The 22,571-nt window shown below is 41.6% G+C and overlaps 2 protein-coding genes across 2 annotated transcripts in view; both read left to right on the top strand.

Moving 5' to 3' along the window:
* The window catches only part of LOC307126928 (uncharacterized protein), a 597,805-nt gene that overhangs the window by 371,669 nt on the left and 203,565 nt on the right, over positions 1-22,571 (top strand). The gene's annotated exons all lie outside the window — the stretch shown is intronic.
* LOC307126354 (meprin A subunit beta-like) overlaps positions 1-22,571 on the top strand; it is a gene marked incomplete at both ends in the record, with an annotated part of 38,613 nt that overhangs the window by 14,844 nt on the left and 1,198 nt on the right. The window contains 5 exons of the mRNA XM_079816820.1: positions 15,168-15,323; positions 15,403-15,627; positions 15,697-16,143; positions 16,283-16,453; positions 17,893-18,001. Of these exons, the coding sequence (XP_079672946.1) occupies positions 15,168-15,323; positions 15,403-15,627; positions 15,697-16,143; positions 16,283-16,453; positions 17,893-18,001 (1,108 nt within the window). The remainder of the gene's footprint in view (positions 1-15,167; positions 15,324-15,402; positions 15,628-15,696; positions 16,144-16,282; positions 16,454-17,892; positions 18,002-22,571) is intronic.

Raw genomic sequence — 22,571 nt, 5'->3', positions numbered from 1 at the left:
CAAGCTCTAACATTCCAACACTTCTTTCCAACAGGTTATAACCCCGCCCACATCCAGTGGCCAGCAGCTCCAGTGGCGCAAACAATCGAGAGCACGCCCCCGCTTGCAGTTCAAGCGCACACTTCTCTCTACCAACCTTCATTCCCTTCCTCCAACTAACTTTATTTCCCAAGCCACAGAGGGTAATCAAAGCGTGAGGCCGCCGCCGACATCCGCTGCCCCGGCTTATAACCTTCCCAGCTCTTTCTTGCAAACTAAATCACAGCACTCTCTCTTCACAGCAACACCGATGCCCGTGCCATCCAACTCCCTCGCCACGGAACCGCCGCCAGTGTCTCAAAACATCAGTGCACAGATTCTCGCAGGTGCAGACATAGACCTTTCTTCTCTTCTCTACATGCTCCCCGCAGCCGAACCAGTCCGCCAGATAGACTGCGGGGATTTCTCGGTTACACTGAAAACCACAGACACACATTCATCGGGGTCACTCGACCCAGACCTCCACAGCAGGGTGTTTTTAGGCTGCAAAAACATCTCTTGCGCAGTCTGCAGGTCAGTGACGCACACAACAACATCATGCCCGCAGGTTAACCCCTCCTCTCAACCCAGCCCGGAGACAAACACAATCCGATTCACCAGTTATTTACCACGCACAGCAACTACCAGTGCATCCGCCCCTTCCTTCGAAGGGAACAGGCAGCTCTGCAATCAATTCAATTCTGGAAAATGTGTCAGACAGCGCTGCCGGTTTTTGCACGTTTGTAAATTCTGTGGCGGAGCTCATGCCCGCATCGTATGCCCAGTGTATAAATCTGTGAATAAAAAAATCGAATAATTACTTATCGACTCCTGTAAATATTTTGCGCATGGACTTTGAACTAGCTCATCACCCGGATGTCGAATTTACTAATTATCTACTGTCAGGCCTCAAAAACGGCTTTAACCCCGGTGTAGAATGCCCGCTCTCCCAAAACACCATCTGTAATAATCTTCAATCCGCCCTCATTGAACCTGAAGTTGTAGACAATCTGATTAAAAAAGAAGTGGAGTCAGGCTTCATGATTGGCCCGTTCGACAATCCCCCATTTAACTCGTTTCATATCAGCCCCATCGGAGTGGCCACAAGGAAATTCTCGGGTAAAAAACGTCTAATAATTGATCTGTCAGCCCTGCACAATTCCCCGTTCCCGAGCATAAACAGCTTGATCCCTCTTGATGAATTTTCCCTCAAATATCACAACATTGACCAGGCAATCGCAGGTCGGGGCGCTTGGCTCGCAAAAATCGACATCACATCTGCTTTCAAAGTAATGCCTATACATCCAGATGCTTGGCACTTATTCGGAGTTCGCTGGCACGGGAAATACTATTTTGCAGTATGTTTAACCTTCGGATGCAAAAGCAGCCCTAAAATATTTGACATGCTTTCACATGCGTTTGCTGGATCTTGTCAAACAATTACGACATTCCCCACCTCATTCACCTACTGGACGATTTTTTAATAATCTCACCTCCTGATGCCATCCCAGCCGCACATATCCTCAAAGTCCAAAACGTTTTTTCCGAGCTTGGAATTCCCATAGCACAGGAGAAAACCATGGGGCCTGCTACATTCACTGAGTTCCTCGGAATTCATTTAGATTCAATCAAATTCCAGGCATCCCTGCCCAGAGAGAAAATTGATCGAATAATTCTCGTCTCCTCTACTTTCCTCGAAAAATCCAACTGTTCAAAACGCGAACTTCTATCCCTGCTCGGCCATTTAAACTTTGCAATGCGAATCATTCCGCAGGGCCGCCCCTTCATATCGCATCTCCTCTCGCTCGCGTCCTCCGTCCACTCGCTAGAGGATCTCATCTCCATAACTCAAGCATGTCGCGACGAACTCAGGTTATGGCTAACATTCCTTAACCAGTGGAACGGCTTATCATTTTTCTATAGCAATCTCATTTCGTGCCCCATCAACATCGACTTGTTCACAGACGCAGCCCCCTCAATCGGTTTCGGGGGATTTTATCAAGGTCGTTGGTTCGCTTCTCCATGGCCACCGCAGCTCAAGGACATAACACAGTCCTCAGCGCTATTCGAGCTTTACCCGCTTGTAGTAGCGGCTTTCCTGTGGGGGAAAGAATGGGCCACTAAAAGCATTTTAGTGCATTGTGACAACGACGCAACGGTGCATTGCATAAATAAAGGCCGTTCCCATGCACCTGCTATGATGCCACTTCTAAGGCGACTCATTTGGATTTCAGCTTGCGATCAATTTATCATAATTGGTAAACACGTCCCCGGATCAGAAAACCAAATCGCTGACTCCCTGTCTCGTTTTCTGTTTCAGAAATTCAGGACGCCAACTCCTGTACCTCACTATTCACAACGGATATTCCCGTAACCCACCCGTTAAAATCCCTCCTCGACGCATCACTCGACACCATTCTCAGAGGAGTTTCTCAGAGGACCCTCCAATCCTATGTGACCGCTTGGAGAAACTTTAGAGCATTCCACGTCTCCTATAACATGCTGTTCCCTGATTTTTCTCTCCTTTCAATCACCTCGTTTATTTCCCACCTTAATACCGTTAAAGGCCTCCAAGTCGGGACCATCAAAGGTTACCTGAGCGGCATTCAGTTTTTCCACAAACTGATGTACGGAGCTCCTTCTCAGGAGATAAGTAATTCACAAACCTCCCTCCTGATCAAAGGGATTCAAAGATCCCAGTCCACCCGTTCCGACACCAGACAACCCATAACACTAGACATTCTCAACAAATGTATTCGCACACTCCGCACAGGCTACCAATCTCTCAATACCGCCCGAACACTCGACGCCATGTTTATCCTAGCTTTTTTCGGTTTTCTTAGATGCTCAGAACTCGCTATCACTTCAAAATTCGACCCAAAAAGCCACCTCACCATCTCAGACTTATCAGTACTAGATGAAGAAACAATCTCTTTTTTGATTAAGCAAAGTAAAACTGACCAAACCAAAAAAGGTCATTTTATCTACATTTTTAACCTCTCATCGCCCATCCATCCATACCAGTCAGTTCTGGCATATCTTCAATGGAGAAGTTCTCAAGCCAAATCTCCCCTGGAACCCCTATTCACAGACGAATTATACAAACCCGTGACACGCTTTTGGTTCCAAAAACACCTCAAAGCTGTTCTCCAGCAGTCAGGTGTACCAGCAAAGAACTTCTCAAGTCACTCCTTCCGCATCGGGGCTGCAACCACAGCAGCTCAAAAAGGCCTCTCCCAACAGCAGATCCAAGCTCTCGGGAGATGGTCTTCAGACGCTTTCCAAAGCTATATCAGGACCAACCATTTCCACATCAAAAAAGCCCACCAAACCCTCATCGATTAAAACCCGCCAGGCCACCTACCGTCCAGCGAGCATTGGTCTCCCAGCGGACGCAATGAGAAAGCTCCTGTTCTCCCGGAAACTCATGTTTCTTCTCTCCTGTTTTTCAGCACCGCACGGGAAGTTGAAAGTTTACACGCAGCAAGTCAGCGGGAAAAGTCATCAAGTCAGTATGAAAGAGTGGAATGTTTCCTTGCAGTATGAAAGAGTGGAATGTTTCCACGCAGTATGAAAGAGTGGAATGTTTCCTTGCAGTATGAAAGAGTGGAATGTTTCCTTGCAGTATGAAAGAGTGGAAGGTTTCCACGCAGTGTGAAAGAGTGGAATGTTTCCTTGCAGTACGAAAGAGTGGAATGTTTCCACGCAGTATGAAAGAGTGGAATGTTTCCCTGCAGTATGAAAGAGTGGAATGTTTCCACGCAGTATGAAAGAGTGGAATGTTTCCATGGAGTATGAAAGAGTGGAATGTTCCAGGAAGCTTAAAAGAGTGGAAATTTTCCACGCAGTATGAAAGAGTGGAATGTTTCCACGCAGTATGAAAGAGTGGAATGTTTCCACGCAGTATGAAAGAGTGGAATGTTTCCACGCAGTATGAAAGAGTGGAATGTTTCCATGCAGCATAAAAGAGTGGAATGCTCGCCAAAGTCCTTGGCACCGAACTCACCATCCCCATCCGTTCCTTAACACTTTGGTCAGATTCTATGACTGTGCTTACCTGGCTGTTGTCAAGTTCTTGTCGTTACAAGGTGTTTGTGGGAACTCGGGTGGCGGAAATACAAGAACTCTCAGCATCTGCTGCCTGGCACTACGTACGATCTGAGGACAATCCCGCAGACATCATCACAAGAGGTAAACACTTGTGTGACCTTGTAAAAGGAAGCCAGTGGGATCAAGGTACTTCATTTCTCAAACTGCCACCTGCTAATTGGCCTGAGCAACCTTCTTTGCCTGCGGAAGAGCAGAGTAGCGAGTTAAATTAGTCTGCATTCTGTGGATCGACTACAGTTATACCTTTGCCAAATCCACAGCAGTATGACACACTGGATGAGTTCATAAAGGCATGCAGCCAGCAGCTTGACGAGGCGGCCAACATTACATGCGCTGACAAACAAAGAGATGTGGAACAAACAGTGCTTTGTCAAATGCAGACAGAGTCCTTCCCTATTGAGATGGCCCAACTGAAGTCTGGGAAACCAGTATCAGGTATGAAAAGACTGGCTTCTCTTTCTCCTGAGTTTGACCCTACCACCGGACTAATTCATGTGGGTGGCCGTTTAAGACGCTGCAGTGAGGCAGAAAGGGATTTTATCCATCCCATCGTACTTGCTCCTCAACATCCTGTGACCAAACTCATTATCAAGGATTATGATGAGAAACTGATGTTCGCAAAGTTGAGAAGAACTTACTGGGTATTACGAAGCCGTGAAGCAGTGCGGCGACACCAGCAAAATTGTGTTGAGTGTAGAAGATGGAAGGGGCAACCAGAAGTTCCTCGTATTGCCGACTTACCACTTGCAAGACAACAACTCTTTAAACCCGTATTCTTCTCAACTGGCATGGACTGCTTTGGACCCTATATGATTAAGATCGGACGCCGAAACAAGAAGAAAAGATTCAAGTGCCTTACAACCAGGGCAGTGTATATAGATCTGCTGGCGAGCATAGATTCAGACTCCTTCCTAATGGCCCTGAGACACTTTATCGCTCGACGTGGGAAACCGTGCGAGTTGTTAAGCAATCAAGGCACTAACTTCAAGGGTGGAGAACGAGAGCTGAGAGAATCCTTTGCTGCCTTGCACAGTGAGCTTCAAAGTCACCTTGCTGCTCAACAAATCAAGTTTGTGTTCAATCCACCAGGATCACCTCACTTTGGTGGATGCTGGGAGAGGGAGATCCGTTCAATCAAAACAGCTCTCCAAGTGACCATTGGAGCGCAGACTGTGACGGAAGAAGTCCTGAGACCAGTCTTTACTGAAATTGAAGGGATCCTTAACTCAAAACCTCTCGGCTATACCTCATCAGATATTTCTGACATTGACCCAATCACTCCCAACTGCTTTCTTAAAGGACGCAGGGATGCCTCCTTGCCCCAGGTTGTGTATCAAGACTCCGGGGTGCTGAGCCGACGTTGATGGAGACACGGCCAACTTCTGGCCGATCACTTTTGGAAGCATTTCATAAAATACTATCTACCCAGTCTCCAAGTTCGACAGAAATGGAAGACAGACAAGGGAAATCTCCAAATTGGAGATGTAGTGATGATTGTTGACTCTCAACTCCCTCGAGCTTTGTGGCCAGTTGGGAGAATCGCCAAAGTGTACCCAGGAGCAGATAACCGAGTAAGGTCAGCCACTGTGGAAGTTAAAAGAAGAACATACACTTGACCTGTAGCTCGTCTTGTTAAGCTACCACTCCTATCTGATGAGGAGTAATCCACCTAAAGGAACTTTTGTCAAGAGGTGGGAATTCTATCAATGAATTCGGGGGCGGCTGTTCAAAAGGCTGCTTGACCCATCTTCATCTGACCAATCACCTTCTCCAACGTCACCATCATGGGCATCACGTGCAGTCAGGAAGTGGGGCGAGCAGGTGCTCTGAGCAGACATGCTGATCGCGAACGCTTTTTATGAGTAATCCGAGTCAACTCATGGTTTTATGCAGCACCCTGAAGTTACTGAAGTAATATAGTTGTGCATGCTTATAAAGTAAGTGTATTTGGCTATTTATTTATGTAAATTTGCCGATTGTTTTCATGCTGCGTGTGTGACGCATCCAGCACCATACCAACATATGTATATGTGTTTATGACATTTATATAGTTAATTTGTCACTGTTAGGCTTGCTTTATGTTCATTATAGCGGATACAAGTGAGGGAAATTATTTACGGTGACCAAAGTTAATGTTTAAGAAGTTATTTTGTGAGTAATAACTTCCTGCTTACCATAACATAAATGCCCCTCAGTTGCGTTTGGTGGGATAATGGCGCCATCTTGTGGTCAAGTCATAGAATAACTTCTAGTTATTTACACAGACAGTGTTGAACTGCACCAATTGGTAGCTAATTTTATACTTGTAAGGACTGTAATTGCATGATGATTGGTTTGTAAAGTTTACTTAAGTAGGCAAGGCAAGGCAAGGCAAGGCAAGGCAAGGCAAGGCAAGTTTATTTGTATAGCACATTTCATACACAGTGGCAATTCAAAGTGCTTTACACAGAAATGAAATAAAAATATTACAGTTATAATAGGAATTTAAAGAAATAAAAAATAAAGAAAATATTGAAAGATAAAAATAAAGAGTATAATTAAAAATAAAAATAAAAACAGGGTTAAATTTAAGCATATAAATTAAAATGCAAGCAGTTCGGACAAAGCACGTACAGTGGCACAGCTCATTCAGTAAATGCACAGCTAAACAGATGTGTTTTGAGTCTGGATTTGAAAGTGGCTACTGTTGGAGCACATCTGATCTGTTCAGGAAGCTGGTTCCAGCTACGGCTGGCATAATAGCTAAAAGCAGACTCTCCTTGCTTTGAGTGAACCCTTGGTATTTCTAATTGACTTGATCCTGATGATCTGAGTGATCTGTTGGGTTTGTATTTAATCAGCATATCTGCAATGTATTGAGGTCCTAGGTCATTGAGTGATTTATATACAAGTAATAGCACTTTAAAATCGATCCTAAATGTAACTGGAAGCCAGTGTAAAGATCTGAGGACTGGTGTGATATGGTCATATTTTCTGGTTCTGCTCAGGATCCTGGCAGCAGCGTTCTGTATGAGCTGCAGCTGTCTAATGGTCTTTTTGGGAAGGCCGGTGAGAAGACCATTACAATAGTCCACCCTACTGGTAATAAAAGCATGAACGAGTTTCTCTAAGTCTTGCCTGGAAACAAAGCATCTAATTCTTGATATATTTTTGAGATGATAGTAAGCGGATTTAGTTATTGCTTTGACATGACTATTGAAACTCAGGTCTGACTCCAAAATCACACCAAGATTCCTGACTTGATTTTTTGATTTCAGGCCTTTAGCCTCAAGATATGCATTCACCTTTAGAATTTCATCTTTGTTTCCAAATGTAGTAATTTCAGTTTTGTCTTTGTTTAACTGAAGAAAGTTTTGGCACATCCAACTGTTAACTTCATCAATGCATTTACATAGAGAGTCAATGGGGCTGTAGTCATTAGGTGATAGGGCTAAGTAGATCTGGGTGTCGTCAGCATAGCTGTGGTAAGCCATTTTGTAATTTTTCATTATTTGGCTGAGTGGCAGCATGTACAGGTTGAATAGGAGTGGTGCAAGAATTGACCCTTGTGGGACTCCGCATGTCATGGATGTCCACTCAGACTTATGGTCACCTATACTCACATAATAACCTCTCCCTTCTAAGTATGACCTGAACCATTTGAGGACCATTCCAGAAAGCCCAACCCAATTTTCTAGCCTGTCAAGAAGTATTTTGTGGTCAACAGTGTCGAATGCAGCACTGAGGTCCAGTAGTACCAGAATTGATGTTTTGCCTGTATCTGTATTGAGGCGAATATCATTTATAATCTTTATGAGGGCCGTCTCTCTGCTGTGATGCGGTCGGAAACCAGATTGAAAATTGTCAAAGTATCCGTTTGAGCTTAAGAATTTGTTCAGCTGACTGAAAACAACTTTTTCAATGATCTTGCCTATGAAGGGGAGATTTGAAATTGGTCTGTAGTTGCTCAATATGGAGTTATCCAGATTTCTCTTTTTCAGGAGAGGCTTAACTACTGCGGTTTTAAGGGAGTTTGGAAAAGTCCCAGAAAGAAGTGAGGCGTTTACCACTTCTAGGAGATCTGCTTCTAAACAGTTAAACACACTTTTGAAAAAAGAAGTGGGGAGTGTGTCAAGGGCGCAGGTTGATGTTTTAAGGTGCTGTACTGTTTCTTCTAAAATGTTACCATCAATTGCTTCGAAATCAGTCATAGTAACTTTCTGAGGCTGTGGTCTGATCTGATTCACCTCAGAGCAACTGAACGATGTGCTGATCGCATTTCTGATATTAATGATTTTCTCGGAGAAGAAGGAAGCAAACTCACTGCATTTGCTGTCTGAGAGCATTTCACTGGGAATGTGACTCGGGGGGTTTGTTAGTCTCTCTACAGTAGCAAAAAGAGTGCGCGTGTTGTTTATGTTTCTGTTTATAATATTTGAAAAGAAGGTCTGTCTAGCTTTGCCTAGTTCCACATTGAAAGCACGAAGACTGTCTTTATAGATCTTATAATGGACTACAAGTTTTGTCTTTCGCCACATGCGTTCCGATTTCCTGCATTGTCTTTTCATTAATTGCACTGCTGTTGAGTTTCTCCAGGGTGCTTTTTGTTTGCCACTCTTTTTCCTGGCTTTTACAGGAGCAATATCATCAATTACACCCTTAACTTTTGAGTTAAAAGAGTCAAGGAGAAAATCAACAGAGTCTGCAGATATGCTTGGTGTTAGAGATATAGCCTTCATAAACAGCACACTAGTGTTCTCATTTAAGCATCTCTTTTTGATAGAGACAGATCTGGTTTCAATGGCAGGAGAGATTGATATATCAAAGAAAATACAGAAATGATCAGACATTGCCACATCCTTAATAACTATTGATGAAATATTTAGACCCTTACTGATAAGTAAATCTAGAGTGTGTCCACGATCATGTGTGGGTCCGTGAACATGTTGTGTCAAATCAAAAGTGTTAAGAACAGTCATGAGATCTTTTGTTGTACTGGATTCAGCATTGTCAATGTGAATGTTAAAATCCCCAGCAATAGCAAAACAGTCATACTCAGATGAGATTGCTGATAACAGCTCTGTAAAGTCATCAATAAAGGCCGGAGAATATTTCGGAGGCCTATAAATAATGATAAGCAGGATGCGTGGAGCACCTTTTAGCACAATGCCCAGATATTCTAGAGACAAATAGTCACCAAACGATACTTGCTTACATTGATAGACATCTTTAAATAGTGCTGCGACCCCCCCGCCCCTTCTGACTGGTCTGCAGACACTCATAAAAGTAAAGTTAGGAGGGGCTGTTTCATTGAGGACTGTTGCACTGCAGCTGTCTTCTAGCCACGTTTCATTTAGCAGCAAAAAATCTAGGTTGTTTGTGGATATTAAGTCGTTGACTAGAAATGATTTGTTTTTAAGTGAACGGATGTTTAAGAGTGCTAACTTAACAGTATTAATTTTAATTTTTTCCCCCATAGTAATCTTAGTTTGACAATTAACAGGCAGCAGATTAGATGGGTTTGCCATACGGCCTGAGAAAGCCTTGGACTTTCTATCACGTAACAGAACAGAAATAGAGAAAGATAGAGGCACACTGGATTCACGCATGTTTTGTAAACATTTGATAAGATTGCTGTTGACGTTGCGAGGACCCAGAACACGTCACTGAGAGCTGGTATCAGTTGTTTTTGGTGCAGATGGAGGAGGGTGTGTGCCCTGGCGTTGTGACCGAAGAAATCTCACAGGAGGAGGGGCAGAGCGAGCTGGGCCCACAGTCTTTGGTGGTTGTGGGGCTTGACGCTTTTTGGTTGATATCTGGGGGCTCGCAGTGATCGAGTATGATTGTCTGTTTCCAGTATAAACAAAATCCATTTTCTCTGTGAAGCTCAGAGGCGGGGATGCTGTAGAGCGAGATAACATGTCTGGTGAGGGGGGCTGTTTCTCTGGTGTTACCGGAAACTGCAATATGTTATCGTCCGGTTCAAGGAGTGACATTTCTTCCAGCCTATTGCTTATATTACATATAAGTTTTAAAAGTTCACCAGTGTCACTCCTGATGGTCCCCATTTTTACCAGTGCCTCCACAGACTCCACAGTATGGGCTGAGATGTTACTGTTTAGTGGCTCAATCTGTGTCACTTCGAGCTGTTCTAATCCATCACAGTCTATCTGTGGTGAGCTCTGAGGGCGGGGTTCAGCTGGGAGTGTGTCCATGAGAAGTGGTTGTTGTGGCTGCGTGGTGTTATCATTGTCCTTGTGGGGTGTATCAACCGCATGTCCATTCAGATGCTGAAATGAAGTCCTGTGATCGTACTTTACTGGTGTGTGTGTGCTATCCAGGTTGAGTGGGTTAGCACACACAGCTGAAGGATGATGAAGGGAAAAATAAATATTGTCCTTTAGCACTCTTGCACCGAGTTTGTTTGGGTGGAGGCCATTTGATGTAAACAGTTGTCTCTGACTCCAGAAGAGATTAAAGTTGTCGATAAAGTTCACTCCCTTCATGTTGCAGGTTTTTTGCAGCCATGTATTAAGCCCAAGTAGCCGTGAGAACCTATTTGTTCCTCTTGCTGGAAGTGGTCCACTGATGAACGGCTGAACTTTCAGTTTTCTAAGTGTTTCAAAAAGTTCATTAAAATCCCTCTTTAGAAGTTCTGACTCCTCTCTCTGAATATCGTTCTTTCCCACATGAATGATAAGTCGATTTGCAGTCTTATGTTTCATCAGAATGTTCTTAAGTTCCCTGTTTACATCAGAGACTGTTGCTTGTGGAAGGCAGCATGTAGTTGTATCCCTGCTGCTAATGTTTCTGATTGTTGAGTCCCCCACTATGAGAGTCCTGGGCTCGGCTGCGCTCTGAGCTGAGGGCCGCTGTCTGCTTGACCTTGAGCGCCTGTTAGCAGTGTTAGCTGCGGGCTGATTCAATCTGTGTTCGGTCATATTCATCACATTTGGGGATTCCTCACCCACATTCATTAGCACTTCAAATCTGTTTTCAAGATGTATATTTGGTGGTAGAAAACTAGTGTTTGCAATCCTTGTGTCTGGGGTAGAGCATGCTACTGCGGCAATATGTGATGCTCGTGACAATCTGATGTCTCGAGTGCCTTTGGGTCTTGCTCCCTGTTTGTTCCATTGATTAGTGTGTTGATCAGTTACTTGTTTCTCTACATGTTGAGTAGCACTACATTTATGGGACTCACCGGCAGTGTGCAGAGGGCGATCATGATGAAGCTCTGCTGTGTGATTCGTCTGGTTGGATGGTTCCGCAAATAACTTTGTTTCAAGAACTGCAATCCTTTGTAAAAGTCTGTGGCAGTTTGTGCAGCAAGTAGATTCTAGAAGAGGCATTTTCTTATCCTTTTGAATGTAGGCAGCTGTGTTTTCCCTTCTCCGGAATGTAAGCTGAAGGCAGTGGGAGGCTGGTCGGTTGAAATATTCTGCTTTTTGTTTAGGAATTCAGTCACCAGAGTTTCTAATTTTATCATTGGAGTCAAGCTTTGTCAATGTGCTGATTTGCTGAAGTTGTAAAATATAGAAGCGATAGAGCAAAGCGCGGAGCAGTAAGCAAGAGCGTCCGAACAGTAGCGAAGCAGGAAGTAGAGATGCGGACTCATGTAAGATTATGTTGTATTTGTTCCAGGAACCACAACTTGCCATCAGTAAACACTTTAATGAGAAATGAAGTCTGGGTTGAATTCTTCAAAGTAGATGTCATCATACAGTTCTAAAAGTACTAAAATTTGTAATCCCCTTCGTTATAGTTTCTTTCGGAAACGTTCGATACTGAGAACCGATGAGCTGAGATACGGAGCATGCGTGATAGCACCGTCTGAACCGAACTGTTTCTCATGGACAACTGGTGCTGTGCTGATAACATGAGCATGGGTGAACCGAGGGCTTGTGTTAGTTTATGTTATGTCAATTGTCACGACCGGCTCAAAGCCGTGACAAATGAAATGGAGGACACAGTCAGGCTAATAAGGTTGCAACAAAAGATTTATTAACGTAAATGAAAAAGAAGGAATCAACACAAACCAACACCATTCCTGTCAATCACCTGATAAATCAGGACATCAGACAGGACAGGAATGAATTAATAAAGAATCAAACTAAACAAACAAAGGCCAAAACCTGGGGCCCGTTCTTCGTACGTTGCATATTACATCCAGTGTTGGGCACGTTACTTTAAAAAAGTAATTAGTTATAGTTACTAGTTACTTCTTACAAATAGTAACTGAGTTAGTAACTGAGTTACATCATTATAAAAGTAACTAATTACCAGGGAAAGTAACTAATGTGTTACTTTTTTTTTTCTTCAAATGTTCAAATATGTCAAATAACTTGGATGCCCCCAATATTAAATATGTTAAATGAATGAATTGGACACTAAATAGAATAAATTATTATTATAAAACATTGTACATTAATGTACACTATTGTAATGTTGCTGTGGGACAATGTGAGAGACACCTATCAAATTCAATATATTATTGTAAATATTATCAGTAGACCTACTATAGTGTACATATTGTGTAAATATTATCAATAGATCTACTATAGTGTAAATATTGTGTAAATAGTATCAGTACTTCTTTACTACTCCTCTGGTAGTGGAGCTCACGTTATCACCTGGGTTTTTAGCCACTAATATTGTGGCTGTGATGACGTGAGGCTTCATTAGATTAGAAATAGAATTACTTGCCACCGACGTGGATAGACTCTTTCTCCCTGGGCATAAGCTTCACGTTACATTTATGTAATGTTTATATGTTTATAAACATTCTTACCGTTCACCTCAACGAGGGAAAAGTAGCGCTTATACTTCCAGTTTGCGAAAGCTACCTTTGAAGTCGTTGGACTGCCATCGCTGACTGTGCATATGCGTGTGCGTCAAAGGTGTGTGTGTGTGAACTCAACCTATCAACCTCAACCTTGTCTCCCACCCACCAATCATCATCAGTTATGTGTACCACCCAACCCAACCCCCAACACGCATGGCTAGCGCGCGCGCGCACACAGACACACGCGCGCGCGTTGCAGGTCTGACTGACAGAGAGCCTGTTGGGATGAAAACCGCTTCAGTGAGCTCAATTATAGTAACGCCGCATTTTTTTCCTCAGTAACGCTAACGGCGTTGTAACGGAAGAAACAGTAATTCGTTTGATTACTCGTTACTGAAAAAAGTAATTCCGTTAGTAACGCCGTTTATCTATAACGCCGTTATTCCCAACACTGATTACATCTGAGATGATTTGACAGATCCCAGATCTTTTAATCGTGATAACTGATGTCTGGCTAATTTGGTTCTTCAGACGAATTTGCGGATTGGATTAAAATATCTGGATTAAATGATCTAAGATCACTGCGCGTTCTTGTGTTCCCTGAAGAGGGCAGATGCATCGATACTCGAAACCACGATCAGCAATGCAGCGATTGGCTGGCGTCAAGACAGCAACGTAATGACATCATAGAATTAAAAAAGCCACCTGGCAAAAAACTTGACAAACCCCACAAATTTCTGGACCTTTATAAGGAAACAGCCAAACCACCAAACCAACATAAAAGTTATTATAGATAAATGATGAATGTTTTTTGTTTTTTAAACATGATTACCAATTATTTATATTCACGATTTTATACAGTATTTGTACACCCTTTACATTTTTATTTCAATGTTGTAATTTAATTTTAATTCAATTTGGAGCAGATTTGTAACGTGACAGTATTAAAGTTTCTTAAGGGTCAAGATCAAATTATCTGCATCTCTTGCGCTGCATCAAGCCACTCCCATAATATCTGTGATCACTTAAATTAATGCATATCGACAAAAGTTTAGGAACTTAAAAAAAAATGAGCGTCAAACTTTTGTTGAATTTGGTCGAGATAAAGCAGCCCTGTTTGATCGTTGGTGCTCATCACAGCGTGTGGATAGTCAGGAGAAATTGCGAGAACTAATTATTTTAGAAGAATTTAGGAACTGTCTGCCACAGAAATTCCCCGAGGTTTTTCCTACTAGTGTCGTCACTAGGTCGCAGACTCAGAGGTTGAAGGATGCAGTACCTCCAAATGACGTCGACCTGAGTGACAGTTTCGTCGCTCACCCTTCAGGGTGTGAAAGGCTCTTCGAACCCGCTTTCACTCAGTGCCACAGTAGTCCTGTGCCTATAGTGAACGATGAGAAAAGAGAGAAAAAACAATCAGATGTCTCGTTGTCATTAGAGAAACGTATTAATACTCAACAAAAAGACCCCACTCTTGTTTCATGTTTTAATGCAGTTCAATCTGTTTCTGATTCTGTTTCTGTTTCTGTTTCAATCTGAGTGCTTATGTTCAATGTATGGCGACAAGTCACCATTTTGGGGTGGGGGTGTTACGTCCCTCAGCTCTGGTGTTTGTTGCTACACGTGTGTTCTTAATTACAGATGAGCCACACCTGAGAGAAGCCTACTGGCGCTATCAAAGGCTTCTCGGTCCGCTCCTGAGCGCGCACACAGAGACTGAGAACAGAGACGGTGCAAAGCCGAGCTTGCTGTCCTTTGAGTGACTGCCGTCTAGCCGTCCACCCGGCAGTAGAAAACGTTCCGCTTTTGTGGTTGTTGATCTTAGTGTTAGCCAACCTATCATTTGATACCCATTCTGTTAAATAAACATACCCCTTGACTTTGATACGAGCTGATCTGTGTGCGTCTCTCCTTTATGTTAAGGGTGGTGTCCGACCGCCCGTAACATAGGCTATAATATAGATTAATATAATCATTTTTCACTCATAATCAAAAATAAATTTTATTATAGGCCTGTCCATTTCTGATAATTCCAGGTTGCTGCGGTCGTGAAGGTTTTTTAAGCATTGAACTTGTGACCATGAGAAACACATGATCTTGACGCCACAACTTTACATCACATGACCTCGACATGAGGATGACGTTCCCTCGACAAAATGATCTCATGGCCACAATTTATTATCACGTTCCCATGAGTTGATAGCAAGGGCCATTGTGATGAACTGAAATGGTGATGAATTGCTGTAGTCTCATTGTGTGTTTGTGTGCAATGCAGATTCGTCCGTCTCTTTCCTTGCCCACTGTAGTTTTGATGATGAATCTCTGTGTCAGATGAGCGTCTGTTCTGCTGCTGATTATGGCTGGCAGAGAGTGAACTCAGTGAAGGGCATCAATGTGACTGACCACACGTACTTGGGCAGAGAGCAGAACGGTCAGATCTATTACAGTCAGTCAGTAGAAATGCTCCACTTCCATCCACAGCTGCTACACACCTGTCTTCATGCCCGCAGGCTCGTCTTTGTTCATGCACTTCAGCACTGAGGGCAGAAACCAGGGGGACGCAGCCAGATTGGAGAGCAAGACACTGACCCCTACAAGAGCCTGCAAAGTCCAGTGCCTGCAGTTCTACTACTATCACAGCGGGAATGAGTCTGACCAGCTCAACATCTGGATCCGAGAGTACCAGAATGAAGCCGACAGCACAGGAACTCTCAGACTCATGGATCAGATCACAGGTCTGTCTCTTCTTCACACACTCATATAGGCCTGTGTCTCAGTGTGACTGACCGCTTCATTTCTTGCAGAAACCCCTGGGAATTACTGGAAGCTGCATCATGTGCCACTGAACGCCAATAAATCTTTCCAAGTTGTGTTTGAAGGCCGTAAAGGAGCAGGAAACTCCAGTGGAGGCTTCTCACTGGATGATATCAATGTTTCAGAGACCGAGTGTCCCTTCACATGGCAGATAAGAGACATTAAGAAGAAACTGTACAGTGGGGTTACCCGTTTCTCTATGATGAGTCCACTGTATTACTCCAGTGATGGTTATCGCTTTATGGCTCAGTTATGGTTGAGTGGGAATGGACTTTCAATGCATGTTTATTTGTTATCTGGTGCAAATGATGGCCAGCTGCAGTGGCCTTGTCCATGGAGACAAATAACCGTCCAGATCCTTGACCAGAATCCACACATACAGAAGCGAATGTCCTTTGAGCAAAGCATCACCACCGACCCTAACGTGACTCGATATGGTTAGATCTTTAATACAATCTGATATTATTATTCTCATTATTCATGTGTTTATATGCAGCATTTCACTTAGATGATAATCAAAGTTATTATCTGAAGCTTTCAGGGTTATTTTAAAAGCCATGTTTTTTTCTCTAACAGGTGGCCGCTCTTACTGGGGCAATCCTCGAAACAATGGATATCAATTCTACATCGACGGCGAGTCTGTATTTGAGGGTGGATCAACCATTTTTCAGCTCCTCACAAAAGAGGATCTCACTAGAAGAGAGTTTATCAAGGGCGATGACATCATATTTCTCTTGACCATGCAAGGTAGGATTTGAGCTCAGAGAACAGGTTTATCTGCTGTATTAAGAGCAAACTGGGCCTTATTAGAATGATATGGAGCCGGATCAGCCTCAAAAATAATACATTTACAAAACACAATTCATATATACACATAAAAGCATAAATATTACACAAATGCATCTTACCTAAATAAATGTAAAATCTGTACACAAATGTGTCTATATCAAGTTCTTGAGTTAATGTCCATCACACATTTATGAATGATGTCACATTTATGGATCGTTGAATCTGCATTTGCAAATCGTCTGCTTTGAATGTGTTTGTTATTTTTGAGACTTTCCTGACAGGTTAAGATTCATAAATATCTTTTTTTGAGGATGTTCTGTTTAGCCAATCGCGGTGAGCTTTTAATCCTCCAATCAAAACGCTCCTTACTGACCAGACTCAAGAAGCTCAATGCTTGTCCTGTGCTTTGCTCCATGATCGGGTCCTTCATGTAAAGACATTTTAATGGGAACTCTTTTTCTAGCACCTGATTAAAGTTTCTACTAAATCACATTATGATTTATATCGTTAGCACAAAATACAGCTAGCGGTTAGCCTGCGGTCTTATACACCAAAGCTGCACCTGTTTATTCAGATCAGTCTGTAATGTTATTAATAAGTGTTCAATGTCCAGATATTTTCATTTAATAACAACAATTATGTGATGTGGTCTGTTGTTGTTTATGTTATTAGTAGTAATATCAGGTTCACAGTGTGATGGACATTAAAGGGATAGTTCATCTAAAAACGAAAATTTGATGTTTTTCTGCTTACCCCTAAGGCATCCAAGATGTAGGTGTCTTCGTTTCTTCAGTAGAACACAAATGAAGATTTTTAACTCCAACCGTTGCTGTGTGTCACTCATATAATGCTTGTCAATGGAGACAAATTCTATTAGAGTAAAAAAACATGGACAGACAACTTCAAATTTCGGCCGGGTCATAGACCTATGGCCGCTATTTTGACCACACCTACGGGAACTGATGGCAGTCTGGAGAGCTGAAGCATTCGTCTGATATGAGGATATATATTTGCATAAATACCATTCGGTTTCTCTCAGAAACCGATCGTTTCGTGTCTTAAGACATCAATGTGTCGTCACAAGCCGAAGGGTTTAATTTGAAGTTGTCTGTCCATGTTTTTTTTACTCTAATAGAATTAGTCTCCATTGACAAGCATTATATGAGTGACACACAGCAACGGTTGGAGTTAAAAATCTTCATTTGTGTTCTACTGAAGAAATGAAGACTCCTACATCTTGGATGCCTTAGGGGTAAGCAGAAAAACATCAAATTTTCGTTTTTGGGTGAACTATCCCTTTAATTCAAAAACTTGATATATACATATTTGTGTAAAGATTTTAGATCCGGCTCTTTTAGAATGATATTCTCATCTTTATGAATGTTGTACTGATCCAGATATCTCAGGGCTGCTCCAGAACGACGCTCTACCCTGCCCTAAAGCAACAGTGAAGAACTTCCCCATTTCTCCTGACGCAAGTGTCCAGCAGGGACCATGTCCTGCGAGGTGAATGTCCTTTAACCTCTGGTGTACATGTGACTAATGCACACTATATTTAGGAAATACTGTAGGAGAGAACATGTGATACTGTGTGGATATAGTCACATCTGGAAGTCTGGAAGTTTACGCTGCTATTTTGAACTTAACAAAAAGCAAGTGAAGCATGATGTAGTGCTGGGCGGTCAACCGGTTTCAATTTCGCGACCGATATGTATTTTTCAAATACCGGCACATTGCTGAAACTGCATCTATTCAGTGGCCATGAGGAGCGTTATGTAGAGTGTATTGAGAGCAGACCTTTTTTAACTGCATATCAAGCTTGTGCAAAAAATTCCATTAATTGGAATTAGAATTGAATTGACTCCACCCCACAGGAAGTTGAATTTGAATTTGAATGACAGGAAGTGGAAATAAATTCATGGCAATTCAAAGCAATCCCACACAGTCACACAACGGGAAGAATGTGTTGAATCTCACACACATTCAGTTTTAGGACGATTACTTTGTAAATGAAATTGCTTACTGTTGTAAGTTACCCATTATAAATGTGGTTTGGTTTGGATTACTTTATTTGGATTACTTTATCAATGCAAAGCAATTTCCTTTTAATATGATTAGAAACTAATTGAATTACATATTTTACCTCAATAACTAAATACAATTACATAAATTTTGTAATTTAATAAAAATTTCATTCCACGTAACTACACTGTAAAAAACATTACACACTATCTACTTTAAAAAAAATATGGTAACAATATTACACATAATATTTAAGTAGATTTACGTTGTTGTTGTTTTTTGTGGAATCTACCCGAAAAAATTAAGTAAAGTTTCCTAAATTATTTAGTCTATAGCACATGATGAATTTAATATTATTAGTGGAATGTGCTTTTTTAATTTAAGTTGACTTTTAAAAAAAGGGTATAAATTAGATTACATGGAAATGACCTGTTTATATTTGACTGAGTTATGTTATAATAGTAGAAACAAACTTGTTATTGCCCTAGCATTAGCAAAGTTACTGTTCATTGAACAAACCAACATGCTTCATAATAATAATAATACTTGCAGTTATTCACATCACAACCATCAGCTCTGCTCTTCTGCACAATGGTAATGGTCAAAACTTCATCACAGAAATTCTTTCAAATGTCAAAAATAACTGAACATTAAACTCAGATGTTTCCCTTCACTCAAAAACACATTAAATAACACTTAATTTCAATATTAATTCTCCATTTCCAGCCATATGCAAAGCATGCTGGGAACTAACAATGGTGTCTCTAAATAAAACCGCATAATTTAGCTAATTCTCTTAAAATAAATAGGTAACCTTATTTTCCTTAATTTTATCAGCTTAACCGGTTCTTCGATTGAAGCCTCAAAATTGCTTACATTTCCTTAAAAAATAATTGATTTTGGTTTTATTAGTAAAATGTTCTAAATATTTTCTATACAACACTGAACCACAATTTTATTAAGAAAACATACAAACTTCAATTTAAAAAAAAAAAAAATTTGTGAAAATTACAAGACCCATGAATCATTTTTACAGTGTAGTCACTCCTCAACCCTGCATACATTTTGTTCTAAAATATAGATAATGATCAAACTCCTGAAATAAATTGCCCCCTCAATGTTGTTTAGTTAGTTTTGTTCCAATGTTATATTCATTTCAAAGTGATCAAATAACACAAAGTCGTAGTAAATGCAGTTTTCATTTATTCAAATGCAAAACTCGCTGAGCAACACTGTTGCATCTAATTCTCAATCGTTCCTCTAATGTTTTATCATCGAGTCTGCACCGTTCTGGTCTGAAGATCTTTCCTGGAACACTAAAGATTCTCTCAACAGGTGCAGAAGAAGCTGCTATGGCAAGATGGACATGTATATGAATTTCTTTGAAAATTTATTGAATTTCAATTCTGCGTCCTTTAATTCAAATTTGAATTGTAACTCTAGATCCTGTTTTTGACATCAATTCAAATTTAATTCAAGAATTGAATTGGAATTCAGGAGTCATTCTCAATTCAATTCTGAATTGTGCACAAGCCTGCTGCACATCATTTTACACTATTGGTAATAACTTTATAACACAACAATAAATAACTCACAAAACTATCTCTCTTTAATAATGCTAATACCACGTAGAGCCATATGATTTTCGAGATGTGGCAAACACGGATGTTATCACAGAATCCAGTCAAAAATGTCAAAAAATCTAGTAGTTGTAGTTGCGGTGCGGTGCGGTGCGGTGCGAGTAAACCTCACTCCTCTGATCTCAAGAGACGCTAGTGACTGACGTTAGATGTTGTAGTCTTTAACCTCCTTGTTAGAGCGTCTGACTCTCATACTGACAGACCCGGGTTTGAGTCCCGCTTGGGGCGGTGCAAACAGGAGGGGTTCCACAGTCACTTAATTAACATTTCACCATTTAATTTGATAAACTATTGACAACTGTCGTATCATATAAGGAATTTTAAGGTTTTCATGACAACGAGTCAAAATGAAAGTTCAGTATAACATGAAAAAGCAAATATATCACTATTGTATATTAGAGTGCAAGTTACTTTGATTAATAAATAAATAAATAAATAAATAAATAATACCATTTGTTAAAACACACAAACTCAAAGGTCTTTGTCCTAGCAGACAAAATTAAAGCCCTGTCTACCCTGAGATTTGTTACATCCAGAGAACTGGACTGAGAGCAGGCTGAGGTATGGATCTACGTGCAGGGTTTTAATAAAGAAACAAATCACAAACACAAGGAACAAAAGGCAAATGACAACAGGGACCATAACATTCAACAACTGACAGAGAGAAAATGAAACACAAGGGCTATAAATACACAGGGGCAAACAAGCTTAACATCAGTAACGAGGAAACAAGATACACCTGGGGAGACTAATCAACATGAAAAACTACAAAGAACTACAAAATAAAGCACAGGGAACACTTCAACGTAAAAGTCCAAGGACAGACACAGAGCATATGTGACGGGATTATTACAGAAATTGCACAGTAAAGCATACTTATTATTATTATTATGAATTAAATGAATAAAAGTTTAATTTCTAAAGTGCTAGGTTTATGAACTGATTTGATTAAATGAGTTTGTATTTGTCTTACAGTGTTTTATAAATGTTTATTTTTTTGTCTAACAATGTATATATATATCAAAATTAGATTATGCTGTCAAACCGTGTTCAGAGAGAAACTGGTGCATCTGAAGCCCTGCGGATTGCGAAATCAGACTCCAAATCATCAGTCCTTGTCCTCCTGGATCCATCTGCTGCCTTTGACACAGTGAATCATCAGATCCTTCTGTCCACCCTCTCATCACTGGGCATCAGGGACTCCGCTTCACTGGTTTGAGTCCTATCTCACAGGTAGGTCTTTCAAGGTTGTCTGGAGAGGGCAGGTATCCAAAGCACATCAACTGACCACTGGGGTTCATCAGAGCTCAGTGCTTGGACCTCTCCTCTTCTCCATTTACACTACATTCACTGCTATGCTGATGACACACAGCTCTACCTTTCATTTCAACCAGATGCTCCCACAGTAGCTGCACGAATCTCCAGCTGTCCAGCAGACATCTCGGCATGGATGAAAAAACATCACCTGCAGCTCAACCTGGCAAAGACTGAGCTTCTCGTCTTTCCTGCCAATCCAGCTCTACAACACGACTTCACCATTCAGCTATAGTATATCATCAATTACCCCATCAAAATCAGTCAGAAATCTTGGAGTAACCTTTGATGACCAGCTGTTCTTCAAAGACGACATTTCAAAGACAGCTCGGTCATGCAGGTTTGCGCTGCACAACATCAGGAAGATCAGACCATTCCTAACACAGCATGCAACACAGCTTCTTGTCCAAGCCCTGGTCATTTCTAGGCTTGACTACTGCAATGCGCTTCTGGCTGGACTTCCATCGTGTGCGATCAAAATGCTTAAAATGATCCAGAATGCAGCGTCACGTCTTGTCTTCAACGAGCCCAAAAGGACCCATGTGGGACAGACCCTCTCTTCATCTCTCTGCACTGGCTACCCCTCACTGCTCTCATCAAGTTCAAGGCGTTGACGCTTGCCTACAGATCCATCACAGGCTCAGCACCCGCATTATTCAACTCGGCCCTACGAGTGAGTCTACATCCCCACCAGAAGCCTTCACTCGGCACAGGAGCAACGGCTCGTGGTACCATCACGGAGAGGCATGAAATCCCTCTCAAGAACATTTTCATTCACTATTTCTTGCTGGTGAAATGATCTCCCCACCTCCATCCGGAATGCAGAATCCCTGACAACATTGAAAATACAGCTGAAAACTCACCTCTTCCGTGAGCACTTAACCTCATCTTAAAAAAAAAAAAATGTTTTCCTCGCTTCGCTCCCTAATTATATTATGCGACTCTAAGCAATGTCCATAACTTAGTATTTCAAATACAATCACTTTGTGATTTTACGCCTCTTCATGACGGATCGCTTCATGTATTCCTCAGTTGTAAGTCGCTTTGGATAGAAGCGTCTGCTAAATGAATAAATGTAAATCTGATGATAAAAACCTGAC

The sequence above is a fragment of the Gobio gobio genome (genome assembly GCF_949357685.1).
Source record: "Gobio gobio genome assembly, chromosome: 5".
Classification (NCBI taxonomy): domain Eukaryota; kingdom Metazoa; phylum Chordata; class Actinopteri; order Cypriniformes; family Gobionidae; genus Gobio; species Gobio gobio.
This window is presented reverse-complemented; position numbering and strand designations above follow the sequence as displayed.